At 44.4% G+C, this 13,450-nt stretch overlaps 2 protein-coding genes and 1 long non-coding RNA gene across 3 annotated transcripts in view; 1 reads left to right on the forward strand and 2 right to left on the reverse strand.

Moving 5' to 3' along the window:
• Positions 1 to 813: 813 nt before the first annotated feature.
• On the reverse strand, positions 814 to 2,056 carry LOC119459718 (uncharacterized). The gene is made up of 3 exons (XR_007468024.1): positions 1,928 to 2,056; positions 1,672 to 1,806; positions 814 to 929 (listed from the first exon to the last, which is right to left on the reverse strand). It is a non-coding gene; the product is annotated as an uncharacterized LOC119459718 (long non-coding RNA).
• Positions 2,057 to 2,261: 205 nt separating this feature from the next.
• Positions 2,262 to 12,327, reverse strand: LOC119459141 (uncharacterized). Its single transcript, XM_049671602.1, has 5 exons — positions 10,680 to 12,327; positions 6,061 to 6,147; positions 5,222 to 5,451; positions 2,576 to 2,715; positions 2,262 to 2,436 (listed from the first exon to the last, which is right to left on the reverse strand). Exons 1-5 carry the CDS (start codon positions 10,834 to 10,836, stop codon positions 2,262 to 2,264), a joined length of 789 nt encoding a protein of 262 aa, XP_049527559.1. The 5' UTR covers positions 10,837 to 12,327.
• LOC119459142 (uncharacterized) overlaps positions 10,969 to 13,450 on the forward strand; it is a 72,597-nt gene continuing 70,115 nt past the window's right edge. The window contains exon 1 of the mRNA XM_037720971.2: positions 10,969 to 10,996. Coding sequence (XP_037576899.2) covers positions 10,969 to 10,996 — 28 coding nt within the window. The remainder of the gene's footprint in view (positions 10,997 to 13,450) is intronic.

Consider the following 13,450-nt stretch of genomic DNA (forward strand, 5'->3'; position numbering starts at 1 on the left):
GCTTATCCTCCCTCTTTTGAATGTGGAGGGGCAAGTGCTCCCCCTATCCCATGGTAAATATGCCTATGGGCACCTGGATGCCCCACCACAAGACACGGAATGTCCACGCTGCAGCCCTTTGTGGCCACTTATATGCAGCACAAGAAACTCGCCTGCTTAGGGCACAAAGTGCATATCACTGAGACTAATTGAATATTATTCTAAAGACGAACAGCGCGTTCCGGCACGACGCTCTCAGCCAAACGAGATAATCATCTGACGTTCAATCCTATTTCGTCCTCTATTCTCTACAATGGATCTCACATGCCAGTCAGTTCGTCCTTTTAAAAGCGCGCTACTTGACCTGCTACAATACTTTCCTACTCCCAAGTCAATCTGCTCAATAAACCCCGAGTCATTGCAAACATTGCAAGAAACACTCACAAAAGTAGGCAGGTTTATCTAAGGATAAAAATCTATACTGCTGTGCAAAGCAGAGAAGGGACTTCATTCGTGGCTTAGTGCTATTCTTACTAATTCAAAGCCCCAATATTATTTTATTGATGATACTGCCCCTAAGTACTTTACTAAATGTATTTTAAACAAGCAGAGGCACATAAAAACAGATCCCAACCACACAATAACGTACATCACACTTTAGAAGTGTTAGCCAGCTAGAGATGCAAATATTTTGAACTAGGTTTTTCAGTCTCGCAAAGAACCCTGTTCACACATCTATAAGAGGATTTGAGCAGCAAAGTGTTCAAGAGAGCATGTCCACCTACCTCACATATGAGACTGTGCCCAACATTGCCTTGTATGTGCTTCATAACATCCACCAGCGTGCATTCCTGTTCTTCATTTTCCGAGAAGACTCGCGCCACAGCAGCGAGTTTGTTCTCAAGTTCTGTTATCTTCGATCCAAACCGAAGTTCCACCTCAATGCACAGCTGCAACACAGAAATTTAGAAAGTTAGGATGAATAAGTGTTCGCGAAATGGGCTTCAAATAATAAACAATGTTTGACATCATAAAAATAAGCTGTACAGATGATAACACTTAATAATTAGGTGCACTGGCTCATTCGCTGAGAACAACTTGAGACTGTTCACCATTAAAACTACTATCATGTTTACTGGCCGATTTTAATGAATGCATTTTCTAAACTTACTTTAAAGTTTTCAAGATGACATTCTTGCACATTTCAAAAAAAATTCCTGACAGACTGCCAAGTACGTAGCGTTCAGTGAACGCTGCTAACCTATTTGCTTTTCTGTTTTCTTTAGGCTCACATGCTTTTATTCCTGCTACATTTCCTGTTCTGTCAGCTGAACTCAAAGTTTTAACTTATGTCAATAACATTTGCATAATGATTGCTTCATGTGTCATGTGTGGCATTTCACGAAATAAGCACTACAACCTGCAATAAGTTTTCTTCAAAGAAACAAATCTGCAGCAGCTTTTATGATATTCAGCCCATAAAGTAACATTAGTAACAGACTATAGGTTGAACAGGCGTGCATAATCTAAAGAGCTCACGTTTAAGTCAGAAATTTGCCTGCGCTATGCAAGTCCCCATAAGGAATGTTGGCTTTTTAGCTAAAACACTCTCATCCAATCTCCACCTGACTTCTATCATTCAACTATGTTTTGTCTTCACACAACCTTAAAATATTAGTAATGTTAACTTACTATTTCCTCCACCAAAAAGTACTGTGGGAGAGGGTCCATGTGTGTATTGCGGCGGTCTGGGAGCGTCACCGTCAGCAGGATTCTCATTCTTTGCATATCAAGTGATGCAGCACTCATACTTGAAGAGCTTAGGGCCTGGAAGGAATTTAATTATATGCATAAATGGCAGCGCCCCTCTCTGGCCAGAATGTATACAGAGAAATAGACTTGGCATAATGTTGCTTCTAATGCTGATTAAAGATGTTAAGGAACAAACCTGTAGTTCAGAAGCAGCGTTCTCATTTGTGATAGTTGCTCGGGGTGCCGGCGACACAACTAATACAGCACTTTTCCTTGCCCGGTGCTTCCGGACCTTTCTTGCCACTGACAGCCTCCTTATGAACGCACTCTACAAAAAGACAGCATTCAAATGTACAAATGCTCAATCCTTCAAAGAATGCCAATATATATAGAAGCAAATGTGCCGCCTGTTATTTGTATAGGACAAAGCTGGACAACTTCCTTGACATGATTGAATATTTGGCTTCTGAATTCAGTAGAGTCAAGACCCAGCATACAATGCTTTCAATCTATGGCACACTCATTACCTGTTATAAACATAAGCACTGACTCACATAAACCTGGCTTCTTGTTTTCTGCAGCCGGCTTTCAGGCTTTGGTTCATCCCACATCAGGTGTGGGTACATCTTTACAAGAGCATCTCCAAGGGCCTTGTACATCCAACGACATTGGGCAGTGTTGCTGCTGGTGATTATATCATTCTCACTGCAGATAGTTCAGCAAAAATAATGTTTTGAAGCACTCATTCTATTTCCGCATCAAACAGCAAAGAATTGCTTTTGCATGAAAAGCTGGTGAATGATATAAGGGATGGTTTAGTGTTCTTGAGGAAGGAAAAACTCACTCTAAGAAGAGTGCGATTTCTGTCCGGAGCTGGCGACATAGCTGTTTGTGCTGTCTTTGTGAAAGCACTTTCCCCTCAAGGAGCGGTTGCACACACGGAGAAAATGTAGGCAAGTTCTCAAGAAGCCACTCAAAGAATTCCTGGAATAAGAACAGTACTTCATTGTAAGACACCACTGCACATATATAATAAAAACATTCTCTGGGCTGTGTGGGCTTTACACCAATGTTGAAAAAATCACAACTTTATTCAGAGAGGACACTCATGGAGACACTTTGTGATCCCATAAATATTGTCATCCTTTGAGTACACAAACAGGGGCCATGGGTACAACAGCGATTCAGACCTCATTGCCATTGTATGCGTTGTCTTCAGCAAAACAAAGGCATTTACATGCTTTGCGTATCTGGCTTGAACAAGCACATGCACAACAAAAAAAATGTTGCTGCACCAGGATACAATTGCCTGTACCTCTCCAAACAGTGGACCATCACTTCTTGAAAACACAACAACATCAGAAATGGAGATCTTTACATTAGCAACATTGGCATACGACACAGAAGAAGCTACTTCGCCAATGTTCCTGGTCTCTAAACCACAATGTAGGAAATCAGACGTCAGGATGAATGGCATTCCAACATCTGGCATGCCACGTTGAGCTTCTTTAAGTTTAGGGTGACCTGGTGCTTCCCAAAGATCACTGGACATTTGCGTTTGAAAAAAGTCAGCAACTGATAAGGGAATGTTTTTGAAATTCCAGAATTTCTTGGATTTTGGAAGGGCATTTTTGCCTTCAAAACGCATTGTCCAGTGATGATGAGAAGGACCAAAGCGTCTTATCTGTGTGCTCATGTGCAGCAGCATGTGGTGCTTCGGCTTAAATGCATCTGAGCCATACAGCCTCACAATAAGTTCATTATGACGTGCAATAAGGTGCTCAACATCCCAAAGCACATCAGGAGATAACACAGGAGAAAGTAACAGCTGCGTGATTATGCACAACAACAAAAAACACTCACAGTGTGGCTCTTGCACATTGTTTCTGGGCACAAAATTATCTATTATGAACAAAAAATGCAGCATAAGTACATAAGTAGAACTTGCTGAAGAAGGAAAACTGAAATCAGATTCAAAAGGCCTGGGATAGTCACTTTTGCTCACAAACTTGTGGAAAGAAAATTGAGACAGGGCAGCATTGAGTTGGCTTAAACTGATCCATGAAGCTTCTCTCACAATGAATTTTGCAAAGAGTTGCAGTTCAAACGGAACAACCCCTTCTAGCAGGACATGCATCGGATCATAAAGCAGGTCTGTCAAGATCGAGAAGTGGTTGATTTTGGACAGCACAGACCTAGAATTGATACCACATTGTGCTGAATGCTCAGTGAAGCTTTTCTTTGAATCCGATTTTTCAAGTTGCAACAACTGCTTTTCATATTGACACTGGGTACGCAAAGAACACTCTATCTCATAGTGGAAGCGAGAAAATTCAGATGTTGCAACCATACAAGTCCTACATGCGAAGCGGACATTCTTGCTGAAAGATTCCTTGAATCCTGCTATGTTGTGGCATGCCAGGGAGTCTCCAGAGTATGCCAACAGGTACCCAAAAAATGTTTCTTTGCTATGCATTGTTTGAAGGTCACAGCCAGTTTGTAGCTTATTCACAGTAGAAAAAAAGTCACTAAGGAGCTTTGCCTTTGCATCCATTGACTTCAAGTCCTTTGAGTTTCCTACAGCCAGTAAAAAAATATTACTCAGTTTCGACCTCTCCGATGCCTTAATATTTACAAATGACACATAAAAAACTGTTAGTTTACCTCTAGAGCCTCTTTTCATGCCAATCGGATTGGCCAACTCGATATCGTCACAGTAAAGTAACATCACAATTAAATTTTCATCATGGGAACTGCCAACGGGATGTGTCTGAAATCTCGTGCCATCAGTGAAATCCTTGAGGAGGTCACTGCTTGAGATGTCCAATTTGGACTTGAAGCAATGGAGAAAATATGGGTGGTGCAGCAGATTTTCAAGCAGGCTTTTAAGAGGAATAATATAGCCTTTACTCCCACAATCAAGAGTTACCTCTACTGGAGCCACATATATTCCTTCGGAACAATAAAGTGCCTTCCTTGCACTGGAATTATGAAGAGCTGAAACATCAAGCGCAACGCCGGCAGCTGCCAAGATATTTGCAACTCCATGTACTACTGCGTCTACAGCTACTTTCGTACAGCGATGTTGTGACTCCAGTTGCCGAGCCAAGCATGACAGTTTGGTAATCAATTGAGGGCTTGAAGCCTGTGTCTCTGCAGTACTAATGTCTGTGTTAGCCTCGACGGTCAATTGATTAACTGAACTAGTTTTCGCATCCATCACGTATGAGGCACACAAAGACTGGCTACTAGCCTGAGTACTAGACATTTCCAAGTCAAGCGTATTTACAGGTATTAATCTGTTATCAACAGCAGATGATGAGCAAGATTTTTCTATGTGATCCTTGTAGTGTTTCACGTGGGCATACCGCATGTGACATATGGTACATTTTAGTGTGACTTTGTTCATGTGTACATATTTCGTGTGACGTAGAAAGCCATAGAGGTATCTTGTGGTGAATTGGCACGCACTGCAGACGTGCTTCCTAACCTGGCTTTTCGTAGGTAGCAGTGGCAGATCATTGGTGCTTCTTGTAGGTGGCAAGGACAGGTCATTGGCGCTTCTCGAAGGCAGCAAGGACAGGTCCCTGGTGCTTGTATTAGGCAGCAGCGACGGATCATTTGTGCTTCTTGTAGGCAGAAGGGACAAGTCATTGGCGCGTTGTAAGCTGCTGCTCTCAACTGTTTCACCAGGAGCTGTGGTACATAAGTCTGCATTTGCTGTAAACAACAAAGTAGGTTATTTAAATGCATATGCTGGTTTCAGACTACTTGAACAAAATGTAACAATACGTACATGTTAAAAATATGGATAAAGCGCCAGTTTACTGATTAAGAATAACAAATATCACTAAAGAGCCAGGTACAGCTACATTTAATTAAACGTCAGCAAATTTAATGCATCAAGTATACTTGGCGCATCAAACCATTAGGTTGTTGAGGTAGGCTAACCCTCAAGCTTTCTTCAAAATTCATACCTGTCCACTAAGAGCACACTACCCCGCTCCCTTTTATATGGAGTCATATAACATACATCAAGACTGGAAAGTGGTGCATATGTCCAACAACAGCACAGCACTAGGACACAGTAAACAGCAACAAACTGTACAACAAACAAGCATATTGCTCACTTGTTGAACAGCAATCAGAAAACTTTGAGGTGAGCCAAAGCAGGAGTTCTAACAAACAAAAATTGAACTAACTTAAACAGTGAGGCATTTCTAAAAGATATATATCATCAGAAAAATATGTTTAAGTTATTTTCAGTTTAACCCATCTGCCATTGCATTCACACAGTAAGAACTAGTCAAGATATTTCCATATTCATACCACAGTTTCCTCCAGAATCTTGTGGTTCAGAAGCTTCAGTAGCATCTGTGCCGCGAACATGCCAGTCCCCAGTCCAAGGAGTGCTGTCTGAAAGAAAATTTGACAGTGAGTGATAATACATGTTTATATTTGACAGCTGTCCAACCTTTTGAGCAACCAGGTAGCGAGGAATTTGCCATCTCGTAGTGGCCCCGCACACCATGAGCAACCTGACCTGAAGAAAATTTCAGAATTCATGCTTCATTAAACACCAAAGACAGAGCAAAGATTTGGGTATAAATTTCTAGTGCACTAACCATTATGTTCTTCCCAAGAACCACTGTGATTTTCTGTTTTTGCATCATATGTCTCTTGTGTGGTCACTATAGTAAGGCAAGAAAATACCAACATCAGTTACTCGTAAGAGATTGTGAGCATATGGAAACCAAAAATGCGACATACCAGCAGCAACTGTATACGACGTTGCGACAGCCCTTCTGATCGACATTACAGCATTTTTTTAATACTTTGAGGTCACTGTGTACTATACAATTTCTTTCTGTAACGATTTTTACTTGTAAAACGCCTCGGGAGAATTTTGGAAGTTTAACATATTTGTTTCCAGTAATTCCGAAAGACAGTGCCACCTTATCCCACATTCTGCTACGAGCGACTGCTCCCCGAGAATCTTGGCGGCAGCACGTTGGTGATATACAGTGTTTTTAATGGGACTCGAATTTTGTCAAGAATTCAGGATGCTTTCAAGAATTTCCAAGCATCGCTGATAAATTCGGGAGCATTGTGGACACTAAGCAGGAATTAAAAATGGAACTAGTAATAAACTGCTCACTTTTTTTCTGTGTTTAGAGCATTTCAACATATATAGTCCCATCACATGCTGGCCCAATGGTTAAATTTCAGCTATAACTTTTATACTGGGTGCCAGGTGCCTAGTAAGCGTTCTGTTAGGCGTGCCTGTAAGCCAAAACTTAGTGCAAAAAAAACGCCGATGGCATGTCTGCTGCGGCCAGTAAGCTTTCACAGCCGATATTGAACCTCGGATCTAGCTTGCACTAGGACTGCGCTCCAATTATCTCAGCAAAACGTCGCCCGCAAATAAACATTATAAAATGTAAATGAAATTTACATTATTAGGCAACTAAGTATTGTCATTCAATGCTTGCTTAATGTGCACTATGAAATCCAAGTTATCGACGATGCTCAGAGTCGTATCGCACGTTCACTTTTTCATTAAATGCCAGACCCACTGAAATCAGCCTGTAGAAACACTGCTCAGCCCAAAAAGCATGAACGTTGCCTATTATAACAGATGCTGTAAAACACACAGGAAACAGCTTTTCTATGTGTATAGTATATATTTATTTTGGACAAAATTGGCTTCATATACTCACTGGTATCGATAGTCACCGCTTGGCTGGAGTTTGGCACATTAGAAACATCATTACCAGCTACAGCTGGTTCCACAGACCCTGTCAAACATTAAATTTATCTGCTTATTTCTTCACACAGAAGGGCATGTACAGTGCTCACGGATTAAAATGCGACACTGCAAGCGCATGGCCGCTCATGTATGCAGCGTTGCCTGTGGAAGCACGATCTTGCATTGCGGTATACCGCTACACTGTACGTTGGCGCTGCGGAAAACCACAGTCCCGCTCATTGGCAACCGGAAGCAGTAAGCCCACGCTCAAACCACGCTCACTCTCATGGTAAATACCACAATGCAACGTGTTCCTTCCAGGGGTTGCGCTGCATGTACCGGCGGCCACAAGCTCGCTATGTCGCATTTCAATCTGTGAGCACTACATGCAAGGCAATTAGAATATAATGCAGAAGTGTGGTTAGTACGCTGGTATAGGATTTTACAGGTATTCATAAGCACAATTACTTTGTCAACAAAGCTTTTGTTAACATGTTTTGTAAGCGTCCAAGTGATTACAAGCATGCCCATGGTAATATACAATGTTGCGGTCATGAATTTACCTACCATCTGCAAAAAGTTATTGTACTGCAATACAAATAAACCAATATAATAAAAGGGCGACGTTCTGCGATTTTGCAAAATGACGTGCATCCGTACAACTCAACTAAAAAGAATTCTGTAGGAACTTCACTGGAGTTTAGGCATTTGGAAGCATGGTGCCACTTGCTCATCCTCATTGTGCTCTACTGACCATCGCTTGACTACAACTGACCATCACTTGAGCTTTGCTTAATCAGTACTGACCATTGGTTCAATACGCCACACGGAAAATATCGGGGTTCAAACACTATATGCATCGGAGGTCGAGAGTTCGATACCCTGCATGCTTGGAAGGTTTGGGGTACCAGTTTTTTTCTGCTTCGGAGGTCAAGGGTTCGACAGCCTGCGTACTTGGAAGGTTGAGGGTTCGAGCCCCGACATGCTTTGTAGGTTGTGTGCATGAGTCGTTATTTACTATATACCACTATACAGGGTGTTTTTTTTTTTAGCTTCACCAAACTTTTTAAATTAGAAAAATATAAATCTTGGTCACGTTATGTTTACCATTCGAGTGTACGGATTGGCGGCCTCTAGATACAGAGCAGTTACCGCACTTACGTGCGTAATTAGCGAAGTTACGATAATTAACTTTCTAATTATCAACAATAGGTGGCTACAGCAAATGAGTACCTTGGGGCCCGTCCTCGACACTACCTATCCCAATGATCAAATTTGGAATAGCGGAGTTCATGTGGGAGCTACGCGAACAATTATTTCCCCTTGGCAGGCTCCTTGAAACCGAAACTGGCCGCGAAAAGAGCGTCTGTGTCGTCGATGTCGCCGCCCCCCAGCCTTTCGTCACGTCTCCGAAGTCAGCGCCGGTCCGGCCGCGCGAGCAGGTTGCGTAATCTCTTTGCTGTCTGCGGCGTTGGCCTGGCGCTTCAATGCCCGCGGGCCGCCAAATTTACTTCGTCATTCCGTCGGGCGCCACGTTGCGCTGTAGCGCCAACCCCGCTCCTTGGGCTTTTAGATACTGCAGGCACAACGTCATATCAGTCTGTAGCGTCGACTGCGAACGCCGCAGACAGCAAAGAGCTAACGCAAGCTGCTCGCGGGGCCGGACCAGCGCTGACTTCGGAGACGTGACGAAAGGCTGGGGGGCGGCGACATCGTCGACACAGACGCTCTTTTCGCGGCCAGTTTCGGTTTCAAGGAGCCTGCCAAGGGGAAATAATTGTTCGCGTAGCTCCCACATGAACTCCGCTATTCCAAATTTGATCATTGGGATAGGTAGTGTCGAGGACGGGCCCCAAAGTATACTCATTTGCTGTAGCCACCTATTGTTCATAATTAGAAAGTTACTTATCGTAACTTCGCTAATTACGCACGTAAGTGCGGAAATTGCTCTGTATCTAGAGGCCGCCAATCCGTACACTCGAATGGTAAACATAACGTGACCAATATTTATATTTTTCTAACCTAAAAAATTTGGAGCAGCTAAAAAAAACACCCTGTATGTATCCTATGTATTTCCTATGAAGCTCTGTGTATTCCTATGGGAAAGGCGTTAAGTTACGGACATATTTGTTGGGGAAGTAGCCGAACAATGCTCACGCATTAAAAGCGAACGCCACAGGCAGCGATCGGCAACACCGCGTGCAAGCCACTTGAGAGTAAAATCAAGTAAAGGCACGTTCACGTTAGCGGTAAATATCCCTTAACGGCAAACCGGCCTCCAGTGCCGTAGAACGTCTGCCGCGCGAGAGGTGTCCAATTGTAGACGGAAATTCGGCCGGGGCCCCGGCCGCCGCCAAAGCCACCTTGCCGCCGCCCGACCGACGGGCCAATCGACGACCGCGAACCTGCGCGCCCCCGCCACCGGCAACGCAAACATCGGCTGCAGCTTCTGTTCCACGCAAATCCCCGCAAAATAATTTCCACTACGTAAAGTGATGCATACATTGTACACGTTACGAAAAACGATATCCACTGTCAAACGTTAAACACGAACGAGAGCTCCGATACCTGTCCAGCTCAGCTGCACTGCACGGCTTACCGACGGGAGACGACGGGCGCGGCTGTGCTCGCATCGCTGCCGACGGCGCCGCTAATATTAGCGTATTTTCTGCATTGTCTATAATTATTGCGAAGAGCGACAGCAGCGGTATGAAATATTGCGGCTTGTGAGCGTCGGTGATTCATTCCGAAGCGCCATCAGCTTTAGCTTTGAGGTGAACCGGAAAAGGCCTAGCGACGATATCGGCGCCGCCGAACGATGAGCAGCGGTATATAGGCTGCCGTCGTTGCCAGAACGACCACTCCTCGGTCGCGATTGATCACTTCGCTGTACGGCTGCCGCACAAATGGGTCCCGGTCACATCCTATGGTCACATCCTCTCTACGGCAAGTAAATCTCGCCGTTCGCGAGGAAAGCCGCCATCGAACGGCGGCCCGCGAACGCGCAGCGGGCTGCCGTGCCGGTAACGTGAACGAGCCTTAAAGCTTTTTTTTAGCATAACACGGATGCGTTTCCGCGCAAATCGCTGCTTACCCCTTTGCTTTCTCTTTTTCACGTCCTTCCCCTCTAATGAAAGAAAAGCTGCAGCCTAGTTATATACCGAATACAGACAAACCAGCACAATGCAAGAACACTTACCGAGTTCGTCTAATTTTCCATGCGATCCGGGGCAGTGATCACAGTAGTCACAGCGAATGTTCGCCGACCTCAGAACACTGTATCGCTCACAGTCACAAAATGACTCCTTGCAGCGACCGCGCGCTATCCCAAATAAGTCCCGGTTTGTCAATGCCATTGTCCCCGACAAAATTGGCGCGAAAACAGCAACGAAACACGCATGCACAGCTCACAACGCCATGTTTGCATCTACGTCCCGTCATGCAATGCTGGAACTATATAAGGAAACGCAGAGAGATGGCATAAGAACATGGCCGCTGCTTCTGCAGTGAAGTACAGTAACTGAAGCACGATTCGGACATTCAGATCCGGCGGCACATATTCAAACAAAAACGGGTTCGTTGAGGGTAAAACAAAAACACAAATTTATGGACATAGTGCGCTCTTAGAAACAATGTTGCCGCATTGAACACAATCATTCTTTATAGCCTTCATGGGGGTATAAACTTCAGACAACTGTATCTTTCATCAGTCTACACGGCTCCGCGGTAGTGGAGTGGCTGTATGCGGCTTTTCCGTGCTGGGTTTGCTGCGCTGACATGCATTGGCCCGTTGGACCAACCGTGTTGCTGCTGTACAATATAGCGAAATGTGGCGTGTTGCACACGTTTACTCGTACCGGTGCTGAGTGCACAATCAATAATGGGAGAAACGTGCCAAGCCTTTTAATGATTGCATTTTGTTTGCATCAATTTCGCACCTCGGCTGCAGAGATGGTTTGCTAAAAATGCTCAATTAAGATACATTCCGTTGGGGCAACACTTACTAAATTCTTTGGGCGCTTTCTAGGCAACGACGCATTGCTCTAGATGGTTGTAATATGAGGAAAACGTTGGTACATCAGTCTGCGATTGAGCTTGCTCCATGAATGCGCCCAACCAAATTCGCACTGAGTAAACACGGCAAAAGGGCCTTCCAGGTTCCCACCATATAATAATAATCATGCTTCTTTTTCCTCGCCTCATGAAGAAGGCAGAAGTGCCAGAGGAGCATTACTTTGCCACGAGATAAACTAAACATACGTCAAAAGTGCTCCCCAATCCGTGAATGTGAGACTCATAACAAACACTTGCGGCGGCGTGTGTCGGCAGCGGCATGCGGCGGCAACGAGATAGCTTTCTGCAGGACACATGTAGGGCCCGTGAAAAGCGCTAATTGTATATAATATTTGCTCATTCGGTGATTGTACTTCCGGCAAGAATCGTCATTATTCTTGCAGAACATTCTTTTCCCGCGGCGTATACTTCCGATATGTGGCTCTGCCGGCTCAATGAGTAATTTGCTCCCATGCAAAATTTGCGACTGAACACCCGTACACAGGCTTATCAAGTGGATCAACAACGTGTGCATGCAGGTTACTTATCCTGCGCTTTGTTATACTGTGTAAATTGCGAACTTCCACTCCCTATATAATGTCTCCGTCGGGTCTCGGTTAAAGGTTACTTAAAATTCTATAGGTTACAATATAGAGGTTACATGCTGGCAGCAGATCAATGTAACTAATAAACAGCTCCCGTCGCACTCAGTTTCATCATTGTAACCCTTAGCATGAGCAATAATAATGAAAACATCAAAAGGACTGACGATGTAACCGTTATTTTATTAGTTACTGATGTTTATAGGTATACTTATAGGTTACCAAGATTAGAGTGTACACACGTGGGATACGAGGTCCTCGTATGGCACCGCATACGTGGCATACGAAGTACTCGTATCCATACGGGGGTTACGAGGATGCGTATCGAATTATCTCGTACATACGAACCACGTATAACATGTGCATACGAGATTTTTCAATAGGGATGTCATTAAAAAAGCTACGAATAAACCATACCGAGTGCGCACGCAACTTTATATGCTGGTTCTATCGGGAATATCGTCGTCTGGCGGTGGACCGGACACCTCGCCTTCCGTCGACTATAACGAAGCTTCGCTTTCTGTCGACGCGGCCGGCGGCTCACCGCCATCGTACGCGGAAACACCTACCGAGCGAACACGGAGGTTCATTTCGCGCTCCGTTTCACTGGCGAGCTCTTAGTTGCAAGGTTCAGCGTCGGTAACGGTATCCATCGCGGCCACAGAACGCCTAAGCAAAAGTCGCAGCGAACGCAAACGCAGCGGCCATACAGCCTATGATGCAGCCAGCGCCGTGGCCGTTTACGCAAGTGGTGACGTGTCACGGCGCCCTCTGATTCGCTGAGAGCAATGGAGTCCGTGACGACGCTGCTTGAGCGCTGAATCTGGGGTGAGAGAAAGGGAGGAAGAAATATTTGGCCTTTGCTTACGAATATCTCCGCTAATAACTCATATTTTTGCATCCAACAAAAACTGCATACGTTCCTGAAAGTCCCTCTTTTATTCCAGCTGAACTTCTTGTATCTTTTTTATGTCCCTTTAAACACGGTAAAACATCTTGAAAAAAAGTTATGTTACGAAAAAGCAAGAAATCATTGTATTCATCCGCTTTTCTGACCCCGCCTTGTAGCTACACACTTGGAAGTCTGTAGCTATGAAGGCGGGCACACTTAGCTGCTTAGCTGCTTAGCTAGTCTTCTGTAGTTTCTAGTCTCTAGTATGGTAAAGGTATGGTATGCGCCTTCATAGCAAACCGACTACAACGACATACAGACGTGCCTACTTGTTTGTCATTTCGTGCTGGCCGTTTATCGCCTGCTAGCAATAGTGTGATATTTAGTAGTTCTTCTGTGCAAAACTAGATTGCGCTGGGCACG

Source organism: Dermacentor silvarum, chromosome 7 (genome assembly GCF_013339745.2).
Source record: "Dermacentor silvarum isolate Dsil-2018 chromosome 7, BIME_Dsil_1.4, whole genome shotgun sequence".
NCBI classification, from domain to species: domain Eukaryota; kingdom Metazoa; phylum Arthropoda; class Arachnida; order Ixodida; family Ixodidae; genus Dermacentor; species Dermacentor silvarum.

What these genes read in the sequence shown, in the direction of transcription:
- LOC119459141 (XM_049671602.1), bottom strand. Translation starts at nt 10,836, where the DNA reads ATGGCATTGACAAACCGGGACTTATTTGGGATAGCGCGCGGTCGCTGC. An exon ending in TGGAAAATTAGACGAACTCG is followed by an intron (nt 6,148 to 10,679) that starts GTAAGTGTTCTT and finishes ATTTTCTTTCAG; the next exon opens with ACAGCACTCCTTGGACTGGG. An exon ending in GAAATCGCACTCTTCTTAGA is followed by an intron (nt 2,437 to 2,575) that starts GTGAGTTTTTCC and finishes AACTATCTGCAG; the next exon opens with TGAGAATGATATAATCACCA.